We start from the raw sequence: 22,971 nt of genomic DNA, 5'->3' as shown, positions 1-22,971 counted from the left end.
GTGGGAGAGGTCACTTACAAACTTATCAGCACGTGTACCCATGCCAACTCTCCTTCCTACCAGTCTCAGAGAATTAGGTAACCCTCTTCCTTTTCAAATCTAACTTCCTTTTACAAGATGACAGCTTTATTGAAATACCATTTACGTACCATGAACTTCATCTTTTTAAAGTATACAATTCAGTGGTTTTCAGAAGTTGTGCAACCATCACCACAACCTAATTTCTTCATCCTAAAAGGAAACTCTGTACCCATGAGCAGTCACTCCTCAGCCTCCCTGCCCCCTGTACCTGGCAACCACTATTCTATTTTCTGTTTCTATGGAACTGCCTATTCTTCAATGTCAACTTTGCAAATGGAGTGCTTCTGTTTCTGTAGTTTGCTTTCCTTGAGTTGGCCCATCCAGTGTTTTGTTTGTTTTTTGAATGTACAACCTATGATGGAAGCTGAATCTGTTCAAGACTCCAGCTCCACCTACCAGTTTGAAGGAAATACCGAGGACAGAAGAACACGTTAAACTATACAAGAGAGATGCGATACGCAAAATCTTTAGGATTCCTCTTCAGGACATATAATGGAGTTTCTTCAACTAATAATTTGTAAGGGAAAAGAGGAGCGAAAGAGTGAGAGACATACAGAGGGGGAATCTACAGATTATAAAAGACATCAATTTATTTAAATTCTGATTCATACAGACTGTAAACACACACACACACACACCCCAGTTACGGGGGAGTCTGGGAACACAGCAGTAGCAGCGTAGTTCTCAAACTCTCCAAATCCCCACATAAAAACAGATGGAACGACTAGGCAGCAAAACCTAAACCCCTTGACAACATTTACAACAAAACTAGATGACAAAGTACCTTCAACAAATGCCAGAATACAAACTACCAATAGCCAAAAGGCTTACACAGTAGTGTCTGCGTGGGCAGAAAAAGGGATATTCAATGAGGCTGCATTTAATGGAACTCAGAACAGAATAAGCCCAAAATAGGCAACAAGAATTTGCTAGAAAGCACAACAGGCCAATTTGAGAGCAGCAGTTGAAATGAGAAGGAGTCTGACCTCTCAGTACCAGCTGAGTGCAAGAGGCTGCCAACAAAGACTGAAGAGGTTGCAACAATCTAGCCCGTATGACTCCCACGAGTGATATTCAGGAGAAAATTAGAAATATTGGAGGGAGGCGAAGAATATATAGACAATAAGAGTATCGAAGAAGAAAATCAAGGCAAGGGAACAGAATAAATACTAAATGCTAAGTAAGTCAAGAAAGTGTTCATGAAATAAAAGGAAAAAGAGACTATCAGCCTAGAATGACAAACACCAAAACATTCTAGTAAAACTGCTGTATTTCAAAGAAGAACTTTTTAGGTATCTAGAAAAAGAGAGTATCCTATTTTTCAACAGCAAATTGTTACATTAGAAGAAAATTAATGTATTTAAGAATTTGAAAGAAAGTATGAGACAAGGATTTTTGTATCCAGCATAACTGACTTAGACAATCAGAATGACTAAAGAAACATTGACATAAAGGCCTTGTGAGTGTTTATGTACAGTTACCTGTAGACGTGAGACAAAATGAGGGCTAAGAGGCAGAGAGTATAGTATTTAAATAGGCAAATGCTCAAATACTGTGGGACAATTATGTATGACCATTAGAAAAATGGGAAGAGAATGGAGAGAGCATATGTAAAAATTTTTTTTAATGTTTTCAATAATCATGTTAATGATTATATTAGTATTATTATTTGGGACTATTGAGCATGTACTATGGGATAAAGTCAACAAGTAATTACCATATACATTAATTCTAACATCTCATCCCCAACATCCTTAAAGATCAAGATTCTTGGAATGGAAAAAAGAGGATTGGGATGTAATGGAGAAGAGGTTTAATAAGATTTGAATTGGAAATATCAATATGAACTCATGAAGTACTGTATCTTTGTGGGTGTGCATCTTAGCTCTCTCCATTTAAAAGGACTAGAAAATATGACCAACCTGGTAGCAGAGAGCATCCTTAGCCCCTAACTGGAGCTTGACATATAATTCACCCTAAAGGAAACCAGAGCTTCTTACAGAAATGGCTGATTCCATGTACAGGGCAGGAAATGGACAAGATGAACTTGGAACATCTTGCCACACCAGATAACAAACAAGCTATCAAAGTCATCTAGGGTCATATCAAAAGGACTTATGAGTCAAGTATTATAGAAGAGGCTCCCACAGACCTAAGACGGGACAATTTAAGTTTTAATAGTGACAATTGCATTGTATGAAACCCATCAAATACGTTTACATTCATGAGTTTATAATGATTTTTTTTTTTTTTTTGCGGTACACGGGCCTCTCACTGTTGTGGCCTCTCCCGTTGCGGAGCACAGGCTCCGGACGCACAGGCTCAGCGGCCATGGCTCACGGGCCCAGCCGCTCCGCGGCATGTGGGATCTTCCCGGACCGGGGCACCAACCCGCGTCCCCTGCATCGGCAGGCAGACTCTCAACCACTGCGCCACCAGGGAAGCCTTATAATGATATTTTTAGGCCACATTGTGTGGCATGCGGGACCTTAGTTCCCCAGTCAGGGATCGAACCTGTGCCCCCTGCATTGGGAGCACAGAGTCTTAACCACTGGACCACCAGGGAAGTCCCTATAATGATATTTTTTAAAGGGAAGACTTGTTCACCTTTGGAGGAAGACAGAAACAAACTCATCATCTTGAAAACTGGTCAGTAAAGGGAGGGGATCAAGCTTTATTCTGCTTTCCTATATAAACTGTCCCTTCAGGTAAACAAACTGTAGAAGAGGAAAAGAGTCTTTATATAAAAGTAGTGCCTGTAGTAAATGAAGTAGAAGTGACAGAATAACACTAACAGCCACACACCATGAATGAACAGATACAAGCATTAAGCATCAGTGGTGTTCACATCATACAAAGAGAGATAATCAAATGTTATGTGCCTTTTAACGGAAGAACACACCACTATCTATATTCCAGCCAAAGGATCGAACGTCAGTCTAATAAAGCCTCTGAATCTTACTGCCAAACTACAGAAATACAGGGAACAGAGAAACATACTGAGATGCACGTGAGTGTGCAACCAGCGAAATCTAGACTGTGGGAAATTTGATAGGTCAAATGGCCTAGTTCCTTCCACAACTAAAGTATAGGAAAATAATGGGACAGAGGAAAATTCTATATATAAAACACAATCAACTTTTGTTTTTAGTGAGCAAGACTAAAATGTTCCAAAGGATGCACATTTAGGTGATAAAACTAATTAAACATGCAAGAAAGTGATAACTATAAAAATCAGGGTAATGGTTATTTATAGGGGAGAGAGGGGATGGGGGCATATGGAGGGGCTTCTGGGGTTCTACTTCCTCATCTGGTGATGGTTACAAGAGTGTTTGCCTTAGAGTAACTCATTAGTTATACATTTGCTTTTTGGTGATCTTCTGTATCTGTATTTTATTTGACAAAATTTTAAGAAAAGCAAACAAACAAAACATGACATTTGAAACAACTCGAAATCTGAATGCTTACTAGATATTTGATATTAAGGAATTACTGCTAATTTTCTTAGGTATAATAATGATATGTTTAAAAATGAGTCTTTTTAGAAATAAATACTGAGATACGATGAAGATGATAGGATGTCCTGGATTTGCTTTAAAATAATATAGAAGGGATAGGGACTTCCCTGGTGGTCCAGTGGTTAAGAATCCATCTTCCAATGCAGGCGACGTGGGCTCGATCCCTGGTCAGGGAACTAAGATCCCACATGCTGTGGGGCAACTAAGCCCATACACCACAACTAGAGAGCCTGCGTGCCACAACTACAGAGCCCATGTGCTCTGGAGGCTGCACACCACAACTAGAGAGCTGTGCACCGCAACCACTGAGCCCGTGTGCTCTGGAGCCCATGCACCACAACTAGAGAGAAACCCACGCACTGCTACGAAGAGCCCGCACACGGCAACAAAAGTTCCTGTGTGCCGCAACTCAGACCTGACACAGCCAAAAATAAAAAATAAATAAAATAATGTAGAAGGGGTATATACAAAACAAGATACACCATTATTGCTTAAGTTCAGAGACGGGTACATAGGAGGCTCATAATATGAATCATGTACTTCTATATTTAAATTTCTCCAAAATAAAGAGTTTTTTAAAAAAGAAGAGAAAAATAATGGTTCTAGCATATCCTCGGTTATTTACATAGATTTAGTCCTTAGGCTCAGTTTCCTCCACTCAGCCCAGCCTTCTCAGGAAGGGGTCCTTATACATCACAATACCGTATTAATACAAAGGAGAACTCAACATGTCCAATCCATAACTCCTGAACCTACTCCAGTTCTCATCTAGGTGAGTGACGGCACCATCCACCCAATCACCCGAGCCAGAAACAACAGATTCATCCTAATCTCCCTTTCTATCTAATCAGTCTAATTCTGTCAAATCTAATCTAAGTCTTGTCCTAAAGAGCTCTTAAATTCAACCTCTTCTCTCTGTTCCCACTGCCGTAAGTTCAGGCCCTCATAATCTCTCTCAGAATATAACTAGACATAAAAAAGAACGAAATAATGCCACTTAAAACAACATGGATGGACCAAGAGATTATCATACTAAGTGAAGTCAGAAAGAGAAAGACAAATATCATATGATATTGCTTATATGCAGAATATTTTTAAAAATGATACAAATTAACTTATTTTTACAAAACAGAAATATACTCACAGACATAGAAAACAAACTTATGGTTCCTGAAGGGGAAAGCGTGAGGGAAGGAGGATAAACTAGGAGTTTGGGGTTAGAATATACACACTACTATATATAAAATAGATAACTAACAAGAACCTACTGTATAGCACAGGGAACCATACTCAATATCTTATAATAACCTATAAGGGAAAAGAATCTGAAAAAAATATATATATATATACAGACACAAACAATATATAATTGAATCACTCTGCTGTACACCTGAAACTAATACTGTAAATCAACTGTATTTCAATAAGTTTTTTTTTTTAAAAAGGAAAAAAAAAGAATATAACTGGAGCCATATAACTCTTTTCCTTTGTGCTGCGTAGAGGCGAGGGCTTTCAATCCCTCCTCCACATGGCCATCCTGGTGACCTTTCTACATAACCCTAATAACCTGGTGCTAATGGTAGTAAAGAGCATACACTCCCTGAATTTAAGTGTGTACCAGTCATTGGACTAAGTAATTTCATTTCTCAAAAGAATTCATCAATTCCTGTCTGCTACATACATTTCCCCACACAACCCACTCTATGCTGATCTGTCCTTAGAGTTTAGTGTATTCAGACATAAATGGCTAGTCACACCTAAATTTACGTAATTAGTGCAAGTTAGGTAACAAAATACTTAAGAATTGCTAGAGACAGGAGTTATTTTGAAAGAAATACGTTGTGTGTGGGATTTTACATTTATGTTAAGAATTGGACAATGGCTTAAAGTAAATAAAATCCTTAACTCAGTGTTTACATACTTTTTAAAAGCCAGGGATGAAGCAGGGTTGTTGTTTTTCATATAATTCTAGGTCTTTTTTAAAAAGAGAGTAATAAGACAATCATACAGTAGTTTTGGGGGGATCACTTGACTAATTCGCCCTCTACAGTCATACCTGGATAATATTTAAAGGAAGAAACTAGATAGGAATAACTAGATTTTTAACAACTATTAAATGCTTATGAACATATTCTCGAAACACAGATATAAGACTACAGTATGAGTTTTATACGGTTAGGTCAGTGTACGAATTGATAGACTTGAAGAAAGCTGTGGCTAAGTATCAACACTGGTAAACTATTTATTAACTATATATTTTCAGCAGTTTACTTCATTTAACTCTGATCCCACAGTTTTCGTTGATCTGAAAAATACAGACATAAATACCCATCTTGCTGTGAGGATTAAATCATACATCACATATAAAACTGGTCCAGGAAGATCCCACATGCCGTAGAGCAACTAAGCCCGTGCGCCACAACTACTGAGCCTACGCTCTAGAGCCCACGAGCCACAACTACTGAGCCCACGTGCCACAACTACTGAAGCCCGCGCACCTAGAGCCTGTGCTCCGCAACAAGCGAAGCCACCGCAATGAGAAGCCTGCGCACCGCAACGAAGAGTAGACCCCACTCGCCGCAACCAGAGAAAGCCCACACGCAGCAACGAAGACCCAACGCAGCCAAAAATAAATAAATTAGTTAATTAACTTTTTTGAAAAAAGAAATTAAGCCTGATCTTTGGAAGGCTGGTGGAGCAGCATGCCAAAACCCAATCAATGTCTACATTAAAATTCAACAGAATTTAGAATAGCTAATACCTGCAGTACACAGATAGGAGATTTGGTTCTGCGACCAATTCTATAAACCACTTCTTTAAAAGTTAAGTGAACAACACCTCTAGTAAAAGAACATTAAAAGGTAAAAGGCTATATAAAGAACTCAACAACAACAAAAACAACTCAACTCAAAAATGGACAAAGGACTTGAAAAGATGTTTCTTCCAAGAAGATATACAAATGGCCAGTAAGTACATAAAAAGACGATCAACATCGCTAATCACTAGGGAAATGCAAATCAAAACCACAATGAGACACCACTCACACACATTAGGATGGCTATTATTAAAAACAACAACAAAAAACAGTTAAGTGTTGGGAGGATGTGGAAAAGTTGGAGCCTTCATGCACTGCTGGTGGGAATGTAAAACGGTGCAGCCATTGTAGAAAATACTATGGTAGTTCCACAAAAAACTGAGCATATAATTACCATATGATCCAGCAATTCCACGTTAGGGTATATACCCAAAGAAATTTAAAGTAGGGTCTCCAACAGATGTTTGTATACCCACATTCATACCAGCAATATTCACAATAGCCAAAAGGTGAAAACAACCCAAATATCTATCAATAGATGAATGAATAAACAGAATGTGGTAAATGCACATAACAGATTCCTCAGCTTTTAAAAAAATGAAATTCTGATACAACATGAATGAACCTTGAAGACATGATAAGTGAAATAAGCCAGACACAAAAGGGTAAACATTGTATGATTCCTCTTATATGAGGCACCTAAAATAGTCAAATTTATAGAGACAGAAAGTAAAACTATGGTTACCGCAGACTGGAAGAGGAGAAAGTGGGGAGTTATTGCTTAATCAGTAAGGAGTGGCAGTATGGGATGGTGAAAAAGTTCTGCAGATGGCTAGTGGCAACAGATGCACAATAATTTCTTATTTATTTTCTCAGTGGTTTTTTTGCTTTTGAACTTATTTATGTTTTGTTGTCTTTTGTGCTTAAGTGTTGATGGTTTCACGAGCCTGAATATCTATAAAATAAGATGTTGTGGTTTTAGCATTTCATCATTATTTCGAAAAAAGCCAAACTCAGTATACAAGGGAACATGCTTCTGAGCAAAACAAACTTTATTGTTCTTCATTCTTTAAACTATTTCCATTGTCACATCTGGCTTACTACTACTGTCACCACATTCAGAAAAGATGTGCCTTTTCTTGACAAAAATAGTTCAGGAATGCTTGTTTCCCCACCACAAAATGAGGGTTAAAACCAAAATAACTCAGGACTTCCCTATCGGTCTAGTGGTTAAGATTCCGTGCTTCCACTGCAGGGGACGCAGGTTCAATCCCTGGTGGGGGAAGTTGCATGTGCTGCGCAGTGCGGCCAAAAAAACCCAAAGTTAATTTAGCTTTGTTAAACTTAAAAAAACTTAAAGTTAAACTTTTCTAATTTAGCTAATAATTTAAAATGATAAATTTAAAACAGGCTTATTTTATAAATTTAAATGGTTGAAAAATGTTATAAAAATAAATGTCTACATTTTCACGTATCTTCTATACGCTTTTGGGTTACATTAGACAAATTAACCTTATAATGTCACATGCGACAAAAATTAACTCAAGATGGATCAAAGATCTAAATGTAAGAGCAAAGCCATAAAACTCTTAGAAGAAAATATAAGCGTTAAGTCTTTGTGATCTTGGATTTGACAATTTTTTTTTTAAATAAGATAGGACACCAAAAGCATAAGTAACACAAGAAGAAAAAAAAACCCAACAGATAAACATAATCAAAATTTAAAACTTCTGTGCTTCAAGTAGGTGAAAAAACAATCCATAGAATAGGAGAATATTTTTGCAAATCATGTATCAGATAAGGGTCTTGTATCTATAATCCATAAAGAATTCTTACAACTCAATAGAAAAAACAACAACAACAACCCAAAAGATCGGAATAGAGTTTTTCAAGGAACATATTTAGACTTCCTTTCAGCAAGAATGCCATCTTCTAGTAATTCACCAAAATGATCAACACAAAAGGGATGGAGGAGTACCCGCTATATGTTCTCTAGGCCTTTTAGAAAACATGGAGTTGTTCCTTTGGCTACAAATATGCCAATCTACAAGAAAGATGATATTGTAGACATCAAGGGAATGGGCACTGTTCAAAAGGGAACACCCCACAAATGCTACCAGAAGAGTCTACAATGTCACCCAGCTGCTGTTGGCACTGTTGTAAACAAACAAGTTAAAGGCAAGACTCCTGCAAAGAGATTATGAAGCAAATTAGGCACTCTAAGAGCTAAGATGGCTTCCTGAAATGTGTGAAGGAAAATGATCAGAAAAAGAAAAAAGCCAAAGAGAAAGGGACTTGGGTTCAATTGAAGCACCAGCCTGCTCCACCTAGAGATGCACACTTTGTGAGAACCAATGGAAAGGAGTCTGAGCTGCCAGAACCCAGTCCCTATGAATTCATGGCATGATAAAAAAAAAAAAAAAAAAAAAAAACACAAAAGACCTCCGAACTGTAAAAATGTTTCTCTTAATTGAGTAGAAGTGTGTATCCCCTTCCCCAAAGAAATATTTAAAGCAAATTTCAATTGTGTCCTAATTCAGTGGGTGATGTCATTACTATTGAAATTTAGTGTTTTTTTCTTCCTGGAAGATGTGAGGTGGTTTATTATGCAATATATTTCATTGGTTAGAAACTGCCAGAAATTATTTATAAGATATTTATACTAGTAAAATAAAAAAAAAGACTTGGGACAGCTGCATGTAAATCAATAAAGTTAGAACACACCTTCACATCATGCACAAAAGAAATTCAAAATGGTTTAAAGACTTAAACATAAGACATGACACCATAAAACTCCTAGAAGAGAGCATAGGCAAAACATGCTCTGACATAAATCACACCAATGTTTCCTTAGGTCAGTCTCCCAAGGCAATAGAAATATAAACAAAATAAACAAATGGGATCTGATCAAACTTAGAAGGTTTTGCACAGCAAAGGAAACCACACACACACACAAAAAAACAAAAAGACAACCTACAGACTGGGAGAAAATATTTGCAAATGATGCAACAGACAAGGGATTAACTTCCAAAATAATACAAACAGCTCATACAACTCAACAACAAAAAAACAAACAACCCAATCAAAAAATGGGCATAAGATCTTAATAGACATTTCTCCAAAGAAGACATACAGATGGCCAGTAGCCCCAAGAAAAGATGTTCAACATCACTAATTATTAGAGAAATGCAAATCAAAACAATAATAAGGTACCCACCTCACACCAGTCAGAATGGCCATCACTGGGACTTCCCTGGTGGTCCAGTAGTAAAGAATCTGCCTTATAATGCAGGGCAAGCAGGTCCGATCCCTGGTCAGGGAACTAAGATCGCACATGCCACGGAGCAACTAAGCCCGTGTGCCACAACTACAGAGCCCACGCACCCTGGAACCTGCATGCCACAACTAGAGAAGAGAAAACTACAACTAGAGAGAAGTCTGCGCGCCAAAACGAAGAGCCCGCGCACCACAAGGAATGATCCCGCATGCCTCAGTGAAGATCCCATGTGCCACAACTAAGACCCAACACAGCCAAAAATAAATAAATTAAATAATAAATAAATCTTTAAAAAAGTAGGGCCATCATTAAAAAGTCTACAAATAGCAAATGCCAGAGAGGGTGTGGAGAAAAGAAAACCCTCATGCACTGTTGGTGGGAATGTAAGCTGGCGCAGCCACTATGGAGAACAGTATGGAGGTTCCTCAGAAAACTAAAAATAGAATTACCATATGATCCAGCAATCCCACTCCTGGGCATATACCCAGACAAAACTATAATTCAAAAAGATACATGCACCCCTATGTTCACAGCAGCACTATTCACAATAGCCAAAACATGGAAACAATCTAAATGTCCAGCAACAGATGAATGGATAAAGATGTGGTACATATATACAATGGAATACTACTCAGCCACAAAAAAGAATGAAATAATGCCACTTAGAGCAACATGGATCTAACTAGAGATTATCATACTAAGTGAAGCAAATCAGAAAGAGAAAAACAGATACCACATGGTATCACTTGTATGTGGAATCTGAAATATGGCACAAATGAATCTATGTACAAAACAGAAACAGACTCACAGATATAGAGAACAGAGTTGCCAAGGGGGAGGGGGTGGGAGAGGGACGGAGTGGGAGTTTGGGATTAGCAGATGTAAACTATTATATACAGGATGGATAAACAACAAGGTCCTACTGTATAGCACAGGGAACTATATTCAATATTCTGTGATAAACCATAATGGAAAAGAATGTAAAAAAGAGAATGTCTATACGTGTATAACTGAGTCACTCTGCTGTACAGCAGAGATCAGCACAACATTATAAATCAGCTATACTTCAATAAAAAGAAAACAAGATATGAAAAGGTGCTCAACATCACTAACCATTAGGGAAATGCAAATCAAAACCAAAATGAGGGGCTTCCCTGGTGGCACAGTAGTTGAGAGTCCGCCTGCTGATGCAGGGGTCCCGGGTTCGTGCCCGGTCTGGGAAGATCCCACATGCCGCGGAGAGGCTGGGCCCGTGAGCCATGGCCGCTGAGACTGCGCGTCCGGAGCCTGTGCTCCACAACGGGAGAGGCCACAACAGTGAGAGGCTCGCGTACCGCAAAAAAAAAAAAAAAGATATGATTTCACATCTACAAGTATGGCTATAATAAAAAAAAGATGGAGAATAAGTATTGGCAAGGATGTGGAGAAACTGCAACCTATTGCTGGTGGGAATGTAAAATGGTACAGCCACTCTAGAAACTGTCTGTTAGCACCTCCACTCCTAAGTATATAATCCAAGAGAAATGAGAACTTATATCCACGTAAAAACTTGTTCACAAATGTTCCTAGCAGTAGTTATAATAGCCAAGAAGTAAAAACAACTCAAATGTCCATCATCAATGAACAAATATAGACAAAATGTGGTATATCCATACAATGTTATATAATTGGGCAATAAAAAGGAATGAAGTACTAATATATGCCACAACACGTAATTTTTATGTGTGTGGAAACAGTATGGTAGGGACAGTGGATCTGGAGGGTTGAGAAGGTTCCACTGGCCCAGGTGTTCCTTGGATAGTTTTCATTTCATTGCCCTCAGCACCTCCCCTGCCAATTCCTTCTTGTTTTTTAATACCTGTCAACTCTGACCCTGGGGCCTCTCCATGTCAGTGCAGGCGAGAGCAGCTTCCAAATCCGACTTCTCCCATGCATATTTTGGGATGTGGATTTCTCTACTTTCACTTGTCATCATTATAATCACACCAGCTTTCACCTTCAAGTCCTTGGAAAATCTACACCTCTATCATGTTTTACGGCAATTTAAGAGATTTATTTTTTATTATTTTTTTACACAAAAAATTTTATTACAATCTTAGGGGCTGGGGATTAAAAATGGGTGTTCAGCCCATCATCTCAAACTGGAAGCTCCCTATCTAAATCTTTTTTTTTTTTTTTTTTGCGGTACGCGGGCCTCTCACTGTTGTGGCCTCTCCCGTTGCTGAGCACAGGCTCCGGACGCGCAGGCTCAGCGGCCATGGCTCACGGGCCCAGCCGCTCCGCGGCATGTGGGATCCTCCCGGACCGGGGCACGAACCCGTGTCCCCTGCATCGGCAGGCGGACTCTGAACCCCTGCGCCACCAGGGAAGCCCTCTAAACCTTAAATAAGTAGAGTTTACACATTTTCCTAAAACCTGAGCTCTCTGAAACACCAAGACCCTCTTTCCAAATAACACCAAAATTTGGCCACAGGATGTACACACTATCATCTCCATTAGTCCCTAAATCAAAAAAAAAAAAGAACCAGTAGGAAGCATCCCTTGCCAAATAAAACCAAATTGAAAATTTTTTTGATATTTAAGAAAATAAAACTATTAATACAGCACAGTTTGAAAAGCATGCTGTATTTTATTTCATTTGAAGTATTCATAATTTCATATTCATATGAAGTATTTAAAAGAGTTACTCCCAAGGAATAAAAAGTATTTATTTTTCCAGGCACTTAACTAGAATCCACAATCTGTCTTTTTATATCTTCCCATAATAATTTATATTTATTTACAAAAGTAATATAAAACTCAAATTTGTAGTATAACAGTATACTCCAGGTATAAGTTATAATAAATGTATTCCATTTACATAAGAAATTATATAAAATATACAATAAAAACCTCATTTCCCATTCAAATAAGTTAACTAGAATGTTTAAATCAGCAAAATAATTTAGTAATTTAGTAAAATAATTTAGGAAAAAAACCCCAAACCCCACTTTCCTGTACATATGTATTCATTGTGTGTGTGTTGCGGGGGTTGTTGAATGGGAAATAATTGTTGATCACTTACAGATCTTCACTCTCTCCCCACCCTGGGTTATGTCATCCAGGCCTGTGACAAATTACAAGCTGATGATACTACTTATACACTAATGATATGATCACTTAGATAACTAATAAACTTATCAAACTTCATATGTCCAAAACAAAACTCAATTCCTCCCCAAACCTACTCCTAAGTACAGTAAGTCTAAATAGCATCAACATTCACCCAGCTCTCACTGCAAAAAAACAGAAGCCATCTTTTATTTCTCTCTTCCCTTCATCTAATCAATAAATCCTGTTGATTCTATTTCCAAAATTTATCCATTTTTTTCTTCCATCTCCACTGACAGGCCAGTGCACCCTGCAACAGCCTTCTAACTGATTTTCCTGCTTCTGTTCTTGTCTTCTCAGAGTCCATTTCCCCCTCAGCAGTCAGTGTAAATTAGATCATGTCACTTCCCTACTTAAAACCCTGTTTAGAATAAAAACCAGATTCTCTACCATGACCTACAAGGCTTTTCATGTTCTGACTCTTGCCTACCTCTCCATCCCCATCCCACATCACTCTTTGACTTTCTCACTCTCTCCAAGCCACTGTGCTTCCCCAAATACAACCACCTCGTTCCTCACTTAGAATCTCTGCATTTGCCATTCCTTCTGCCTAGAACCCCTGGCTCCCTGAGGGTATTTACATGCCTGTCTTCCTTGCATTCAAATGTCACCCCCTTAGAAAGGCCTTTCTAAGGTAGCCACCATCCTTCCAATACTCTACAAATCGTCCTTCTTAGTTTTCTACATACCACCTATCACAATCTAAAATTATCTTATTTTGTTTATTGCTCCCCCATCCCAAATATAAGCTCTTTAACGGGCAGAGACTTATCTATCTTGTTTATTATTCTTGCCAATGCCTAGAACATACCAACATTTATCACACCAAAATATTTGTTGGCGCAGTGGTTAAGAATCTGCCTGCCAATGCCGGGGACACAGGTTCGAGCCCTGGTCCGGGAAAATTCCACATGCCGCGGAGCAAGTAAGCCTGTGCGCCACAACTACTCAGCCTGTGCTCTAGAGCCTGTGAGCCACTACTACTGAGCCTGTGTGCCACAACTACTGAAGCCTGCGTGCCTAGAGCCCGTGCTCCGCAACAAGAGAAGCCACCGCAATGAGAAGCCTGCACACTGCAACGAAGAGTAGCCCCCGCTAGCCACAACTAGAGAAAGCCTGCACGTGGCAACAAAGACCCAACACAGCCAAAACTAAATAAATAAATAAAGTAATTTAAAAACAATTGTTGAACAAACAACTTCATAAACATCACTGAAGCAGTACAGATATTATATTGATTTTTATTAGCTTATTATAGTTTAAATTATATTATTATAAATTATTAGTTTATTCTAAATAAAAGGGTTTTAACTGTATTCCAACAGAATTTTTAAAAAAAGGTCTTAAGATTACATGAGCACAAAGGAACAGTGAAACACCACTGTGCTAAATCTTAGTCATTTAAGACAGGAATACAGTAAAACATATGCCAGCTATTGCCATTGCCCATCACACATCCAGGACCTTCTTTCCACCCAAGAGATCCCAAATAGGTCCCCCTTCCCTATTTGGAAGAGATGCATTTAGAAGACACCACCATATTCTGTCCAAAGGGAGAAAAAGAAAGCGAGCAAACATCTTTCAGGATCAAAACCTCCGGCAAGACCAGAAAGGGGGCTTTCGCAGCTCCTTCCACAAGCTCTTTGCAAACAAGTCCAGTGGATCAGAACACAGGGGAAAAAACCAATGAGAATACTTCAATGGATCTTTAACCAACAAAAAATTTCTTCAGAAACTGACTTGCTCTCGCAAATGAACCTGACGAAGGAATAGCTGTGTAAAACATACTTAAGGTTGTACTGTCAAGTGTAAGATGAGGATAAAAAGGTGGTATTTATCTATGTGGGACTATGTGTGTGTGTGTTTTCTCTCTCTCTCTCTCTTTCACTCTCTCTCACTCCATATCCCTGAGGAACAGTAATACAAATAATTACATATGATACTAAATCAACATATAAGACATTAAAGAGATGAAGAAGATTACTTTGGGTTGAGAGCTGGCTTTTTGAAGCTCAGCACTTGGGGAAAGGGAACCGAAGACTTTTCGCAGCATTACAGAAAAACACATAAATTTGGAGGAAAATAACATTTGTAAGGTCAACAACAACAAAAGAAAACCACACGTAGTAATTTTTGTGGCTTGATTAGGGAGAGGGAACGGGATTCATTATAGAAAAATTATATTAAAGAATAGAAAGAGAATAATAAAAAGCACTAGGAAAAAAGGCCACTGAACCAAATGTAGAAGGGGAAAGTCGAATCAGTGGCTATACCAAAGAATTTAATCTGGTACTTTTATATGTGCTCTTTAGAGTTTTCTCTCTTATAAAGAATAAAAAGAACCTTGTTTTTTATATTATTTGCAATACATAGGTGCCACCAATCATAACTAATGAATAGTTCCATTTTAAGGCCTTAAATAGTGCTAAATATATGGTTAAAAAAACTTGTGCTGGGCTTCCCGGGTGGCACAGTGGTTGAGAGTCCGCCTGCCGATGCAGGGGACACGGGTTCGTGCCCCGGTCCGGGAAGATCCCACATGCCGCAGAGCGGCTGGACCCGTGAGCCATGGCCGCTGAGCCTGTGCGTCCGGAGCCTGTGCTCCGCAATGAGAGAAGCCACAGCAGTGAGAGGCCCGCGTACCTCAAAAAAAAAAAAAAAAAAAAAAATGTGTGCTGCTGCCCTTTCCAAGGATATACATGAAGAAAAACCAGTATGAGCCATAATTTCCATTAGAGAGAAAAGACCATCTCGCCATGTATGTCTATATGATATAGCAGTTCCTCAGACATGATCTTATCTGTTCAAAACAGTTAAGATGTGAGAAGTAAACTACAAAGGCCACCAAGGAACTAAAGCAGAGCTAGTGTCAATGCAAGAAAACACACATTCTTTTATACAGCCCCAAGGTCCTCACTCAGAACCTATTCACTTTTATTTTAGACTGAATTCTAACACATCTGGCCAAGTAGTTTCTCAGTGCACAGCAAATCAGAGAAAGCAACTAGGAACTGGAGAAACAGAAAACTATTGTATTGAAAGCAGACGACCTAACAGGAGAAAAGAGATGAAAACACAATTGACAAAAGCAATTCCAAAATCTCAGAATCAAAAGTAAATTTTAAAAAGCACTGATGACAAGGTTTTATCTAAAATAGTAACTATCTTACAGAACTCAACAGCCTCTGAGATTACGTGTCTTGTTTTAACATAGTGTGACACTAATACGATATTCAGTAGAGTGGCTTTTGTGGAACACTGAACTTAAGTTCAAATAACGACCCTAAAGTGACAGTTTTCAATCCTGGAGTTTCTGACTTAGTAGGCAATTACAGTTTATTCAACAGACCACAGGTGATTCTGATGCACACCAAGAACTGAGAACCACTGTCCTAATAGTCTAAGGAAAGGTTATATTACACTGGATGTCTTATTTAAGAAAAAGGTGAGATGTAATGTAGAACATGATAGAGTAACGCTGATGTATGTTATATATGAAAGTTATTAAGAGTAAATCCTAAGAGTTCTCATCACAGGAAAAACATTTTTATTTTTTATTTCTTTAATTTTATACCTATATGAGATGGCAGATGTTCACTAAACTTACTGTGATAGTCGCTTCATGATGTATGTAAATCATGCTGTATACCTTAAACTTACACAGTGCTGTGTGTCAATTATATCTCAATAAGGCTGGAAGGAAAAAAACGAAGTGAGAATTTACTATGACCTTTAAATGTGTTCAACGAAACTTGTTTTTAAAATGTTTGTGTATTTGGGGGTAATAGGGAGTATTCACTTTGGCAAAACACTTCAACTCCCAAAAGGAGGGAGGGGGCTAAATGGCATACTGCCAACAGACAGTCTACTCACAGAATAGTATCTTTTGAAACCACACAAATACAATAAATTTATGTAATGACGAATGAAGCAGAATACTCCATGTGGAATGAAATAACGGTAGAAACTCAACAAAGTTAAAGTTATACGAAGAAAAACATCTCATTAGAGTCTGGGCACCAAACCCCTCTCTATGCAGTAGCACCTCCTAAACAAAATAGTTAAACTTATACTCACCTTTCTGAAAAATCAGAGTCTATAAATTCTCTAGCCCGTTTTCTATCACTGAAAAGAAAAAAAGATACCATAAAAAGAACATGCATAAAGAACTTTACTTCATGAATAATTTATTGTAACTTGTCTAATTCCACATTGAAAATATCCAAACACAAAAGTAACAAATATAAAAGATACGTACATGAAATAAAAACTTAAATTTTATCACTGGACAAAGACATCGCAACATGATAGCCACAGTTTGAAATGAACTCAATGAATCTTTAGGGAGGAAAATACTGCAGGTTTATAGAGGAGAAGGCATAGAAAAGTTTTATTTGCTCTGGGAGAAATGACTATAAAAACATTAGATAATCAGACTGCCCCCAGCATACAGCACAGCTGGTGCTGAAAAGAGCCAAACTCTGGTCACCTCCAAAGTCGGCCAACGCTACTGGCACAGGCTTGGCTTTCATTAAATTCTCTCTCAAGGCTATGAAAAAATCCAAGATTTTTAGATCTTAGATCTACATGAGAAATGTTGTTAACGACTGAATAAAGGCAAAGGAATTACAGGTGACTCTGTCACTTCATCTTATTCGATAATGGAAAAGACATTATGTATACACATGAGACTCTTCTGTCTCTGTCTGTGTGCATGGCTTACAGCACTTTGCCAGGATTGTTATTTCGTTCATTTCTTTAATATCCTTGAAGCAAGGAGATTCTTACTCAACCAAGATTTACTGTTTGCTAGAACTCACAACTGTAAGTCAATGATAGAAGCACCAGTGTGGCATGCCACCTTGGAAATAACTTCTAAAGTGACAAACTAAAACGGAATCATTTATTTTACTACTTCTTTTCTTTTATGGAAGGATGAGATGGTGAAATGATAAGGAGTGGAGAAAGGTTGAATAAAGGTATTTTACAGGTAAAGAAACATAGAGATTTGATACTAAAAGTGGCAAATGAGTAACAAAGAAGGGATACTGATTTAATTGCCCAGTGTTTAAAGGAACGAAGATAAAACTCAATGAAAGTTTTAATATATTTGGGTTCTTTTTCCTAGTTCCTTTTCTGGTTTTAAAGGAAATAAACATGCTGGTTTTAAGGGGAAATTCTGAGTACACACACATGTATATATAAAACTCCTTTCTAATGTTTGTTAAAACAATATAAAATGCAGTTTTTACATCTCCAAAGTGGCTAAATGTCACAATCATAAAAAGTAGTCTTCTTTCAGAGTTGAAGAAAGAAGATTCAGTTACAAGTTATTGTTCTATTTTTCTGTTTAAAAATGGTTGCTCCAGGGATTTCCCTGGTGGTCCAGTGGTTAGGTCTCCACGCTTCCACTGCAGGGGGCACAGGTTCAATCCCTGGTTGGGGAAGTAAGATCCTGCATGCTGTGGTGGTGCAGCCTAATTAATTAATTAATAAAATAAAATAAAATTTAAAATGGTTGCTCCAGAGCTGATTTATATCTAGGATATAAAGTAAAATAGGTGATCTTAAAGGAAACATATTAGTTTTTAAGAACATAAAACAAGAACAGAAGACAAGATAGTGAGAAAAAAAGATCAGAACTTAAAAAAAAAGTTTTTAAGAATGGTAATTTGCAGTACCACTCTTACCCAGGGACCCAGCCAGTAGCTTCTGCTATGTGTGTCTGAGTAACCATTGCTGGTGCAGGGGTATATGGACTCCCAATCAGAACACTTCCTGAACTGGTTAGTCTCTGTGGTGTACTTATAATCTGTAAAGTCAGGACAAAGAAAAAAATATTCTTAGTTATTAAGGAAAACCTACAGGCAGAAAATAATGCTGAATGCTAACCTATACACAAGGAGTAAACCTTACTGTCTAAAATGTACTTAATATCAATCATCTAAATATAAGCAATACCTCTGATACATTTATATTCTAAGATCTTAAAGCACAAGTATCCTGAATACTGATATGAAGTCACAATGTAGATTTCAGCAAGTGAACAGCAATTGGGAGGGATTAAGTTGGCAACTGACAACATTTTAAAAACAGAAAAATGAAAAGCTTTCTTTGAAATTATGGAAACTAATTTCAGTTGAACTCTATTTACTAGAACTGGGGTAACAGCAAATTAATTCTTCACAGTCCACAACATATACAAAGACATAATACAATTTGGATTCTTATACAGATATAATTTTACCTGTTTTTTTCAAGAGCATTTCCTCATGTCATTAAATATTCTTCGAAGACATTTTAAAGACCATAAAACACTCTGTCATGTGGATTAATTATCCCCTATTATTAGATTTTTATGAATATTCAAATATTAAATATTATAAATAATGCTGTGATAAACATTTCTGTAAAATGATATTGGCTTTAATTTCTATTTCCTATGGATAGACTCCAGAAAGGGAATTAATGGAACTAAGGATATGGACTTTTTCAAAAAAATTTTTTTATTTTGGGGATTTCCCTGGTGGCGCAGTGGTTAAGAATCTGCCTGCCAATGCAGGGGACATGGGTTCGAGCCCTAGTCCAGGAAGATCCCACACACCACGGAGCAACTAAGCCCGTGTGCCACAGCTACTGACCCTGCGCTCTAGAGCCCGTGCTCTGCAACAAGAGAAGCCACGGCAATGAGAAGCACGCACACTGCAATGGAGAGTAGCCCCAGCTTGCCGCAAGTAGAGAAAGCCCGTGCATAGCAATGAAGACCCAACACAGCCAAAAATAAATATTTATTTTATTGTTTTTATATATTTTTTGTTTTCTATTTTATTGATTTTCACTTTTTATTATTTGTTTATTTGGGGTTTAATTTGCTCTTTTTTAAAAAATTAATTTATTTTTGGCTGCGTTGGGTCTTCATTGCTGCGCATGGGCTTTCTCTAGTCGCGGTGAGTGGGGGCTACTCTTCCTTGTTGTGCACAGGCTTCTCTTGTGGTGGAACACGGGCTCTAGGCACACGGGCTTCAGTAGTTGTGGTGCGCGGGCTCTGGAGCGCAGGCTCAGTAGTTGTGGTGCATGGGCTTAGCTGCTCCATGGCATGTGGGATCGTCCCGGACCAGGGATGGAACCTGTGTCCCCTGCATTGGCAGGCAGATTCTTGACCACTGCACCACCAGGGAAGTCCAAAGATATGGACTTGTAAAAAACGTTTCTTGATCTGTGTTGCCAAATTGCTTTCCAGGTCTTATAGTTTTCATTGGTGAAAATAATTTGGCACCCTAGTAATATCTTTAAGCATTTTCATAAATAAATAAGTAAATAAATAAATAAATAATAGAATAAAGGCATGCTCCAGGGAATGGGGGTATTAATGGGGCTAGGGAGATGTTACTACATACAAATGCTTAGGAAATGCTTTTAATATGTTAATTCTATAGTTCAAAAAAAACAAAACACAACAAATACTGACAGATGTCTGGAGAATTCTGATTCTCCTAATATGCCAAGGATTATTAAAGAGGGCATTCAGAAGTCTGCCTCATGAGAAAATATGAACACTAGACAAGGTGTTTGTACCTCCTAGCCCTGCACATATTCCACACCACCTCCTCACTTCCATTTCAATGCACGATCTTTAAAGGTAGAGAGTGTCTGCGGGGCCTACCATAGTGCTAGGGGACTCTCATAGGAAAGAATCAATAAATATTTATTGAACTGAGACAGAAGACCCAGCTTTTAAAATGATGGAAAAGAGTAGCTTCTTTGTTCATTGATATGCTAGAAAGGATTATATAAAATCCTGTAAGAAAAGGGCATAGTTCTCACCAATCACAGCACCACACACTCAGATGTTCTCTTTCATGCTGACCCTGAGTGTGAGAGCTTGAGAGGGCAATTTTGAGCGTTTGATCAGTCTCTGGTCTACTCTATTCCTAGAACAGGAGTCTCCAGAAAGCAACTTATCTAAGCATTCTGATTTACCCATGAAACAGACTGCATTACTTGTGCAGTATTATTACTAAGGAGTTTTTTATTCATCTGTTATTAGGACCCTACAGGCTTGGTTTTACCTGATTTAAAGGGCTTTGTAGGAAAAAAAGAAAAAAAGAAGACGAAGAAAGGAGGAAGGGAAATAGGACATAGAGAAAAGCTGGTTATCTTTATTGAGAATGACTTTGGAAATAAATTGTTATGTTCTACTCTATTTTTCTTCCTTAATGTCAGATTGTCAGCTGCTATTCTTTCCTGATCTGAGAGGGATGAGCAATACTCTGTTCCTTTCTCTTAGCACAGGGCCTGGGAAGTCCTCAACAAACGTTTCATGAACGAACGAACCTGTGGGATGCTCGACTTGAATTGGAACCACAAGTTAGAAATCCTTATGAGACGCAATGAGTTCTTAAACTAGGACAGTGACAGTGACTGAGCCTTAAGAAACAAAATCAAAGGGAAGTCAACGAACACAGGAAAATTAGTTCACATAGGTGATAAGTCACATATGCGCTATAAAACCGAACCTTAATTTTGAAATCCCAAACTAAAATAGTATTCAGTTAATCTGATAAGGAAAATGAACATTTATTTTAAATTTAAGTCTTCCTCACCTCCCCACAAAAAAACCAGACATCCTTAACTTAAATGTAATCATGTGGTTTCTCTGACAATAGATTACAGTTAGCCATAAATCAAATAGCAACTGAACCTCATTCTGAAGATTTTCTTATGTACTACTGCCATCTACAGTAAGAAAAGCCAAGAGAGAATCTATACTCTGAAAAGAAAGACTCTATATAACTATAAAGTGTTATATTAAAGGATTTCATTATTTGACAAAATTTTCATTTTCACTGTAAGAAACAAGCAATTTTTAACCATGTTAAAATAATCATGAGATTATCTTATATAAAAAACCAGATACCTTTTTTTTCTTTTTAAACTTTTTATTTTGTATTGGAATAAAGCTGATTAACAATGTTGTGATAGTTTCAGGTGCACAGCAAAGGGACTCAGCCATGCATATACATGTACCCATTCTCCCCTCCCATAAAACCAGATACCTTTAAGAAAAGAGCACGTATCCCAAAGTGAAACAGTTACTGCTAAACTAGCTTCTAGAAACACAGAAAACAACTTTTTCTTGAGGCCTTTTGAAATTTCTATCTACCATGAAGATTTGGCTTCCAAAGGAACATGTAAAATTTAAAGGGCAAGTAGAGAAAGACAACTGTAAGAAGGAAACAGGTGAGGTTTCATTTAAGAATTTTCTAACAAAAACTTTTTTTAAATCATGGATGAGAGATTGAATGTGAGGGAACAACATTCAAAAGAGACAAGCAAGAGGAGAGAGCGGCTCTCGCTGGGGTTCCACGATATATTAGGAAATCAAAAAGAAAACTCTGATTCCTGCCTAGGGACTAAAAACTACAAAAAGCACCTCAGAATTCGGAAGACAAATGAAGGTCTTGGGCTGGCCTGTTTCAAAGGAGAGGCCGAAATCTCTCTGTCTGACCTTTGCTTTGCTGATTCTGAGGTTTGCAGTAATTGGGTACGTCCTATACAGGACTACTTATCACTGTCAGAACTGAAGTGTGTAAAGGCTTACGTGTACATTAGTTTAAACTGACAATGGGAAGAACAATTATGTTTCTAAAAGAGGAATTCAAATTTGAGCCATAGCAGCATCACTGAAATACCAAGAGGAAAACAGTCTTTCAAAACAGAAGAGTGCTGTAAGAGTCAAAGTCAAGAAAGTTCACATCTGTTTGTTTAATTTTGATGTTTATATAATCACATCTCAAAATACCGACTTTCAAGTCAGGTGTATAATCTCATTTGCACCTCCTGTAGTGGCTGGTGAGGGGCAAATGCTTAGCAAACGTTTGAAAATATACCCTGAACTACCTTGAAATGCAGATATTCACCTGAGCTTAAGTTTCTAAGAGGCTTGGAGCTAGATTACATTCTTCTCATAGTTACAGTATTGTGCAACATCTTTAGCTCGGATTCTGCAGATGATTAACAGTCCTCAAGGGATCAAGAAAAATGTTGTGTCTAGAATGGCTTAAGATCTCAAAGACTTTCTGAAGCCATTCAGAATGTTAAAAGAGATTTCTGTCTAAATAATTGTGCAT

General features: G+C 37.9%; 1 protein-coding gene and 1 pseudogene across 14 annotated transcripts in view; one reads left to right on the top strand and one right to left on the bottom strand.

The window, feature by feature from the left end:
* TFDP2 (transcription factor Dp-2) overlaps window positions 1-22,971 on the bottom strand; it is a 172,427-nt gene that overhangs the window by 32,917 nt on the left and 116,539 nt on the right. For all 13 annotated transcript variants that reach the window (XM_079922942.1, XM_079922940.1, XM_079922941.1 and 10 more), the window contains 2 exons: window positions 18,532-18,653; window positions 16,919-16,966 (listed from right to left, as the gene is read on the bottom strand). In XM_079922942.1, the coding sequence (XP_079779068.1) occupies window positions 16,919-16,966; window positions 18,532-18,653 (170 nt within the window). The remainder of the gene's footprint in view (window positions 1-16,918; window positions 16,967-18,531; window positions 18,654-22,971) is intronic.
* Window positions 7,944-10,356, top strand: LOC307187177 (large ribosomal subunit protein eL21-like; annotated as a pseudogene). The gene has a single exon. The product of its transcript is annotated as a large ribosomal subunit protein eL21-like (transcript).

Source organism: Stenella coeruleoalba (assembly GCF_951394435.1).
Source record: "Stenella coeruleoalba genome assembly, chromosome: 5".
Classification (NCBI taxonomy): Eukaryota; Metazoa; Chordata; class Mammalia; order Artiodactyla; family Delphinidae; genus Stenella; species Stenella coeruleoalba.
This window is presented reverse-complemented; position numbering and strand designations above follow the sequence as displayed.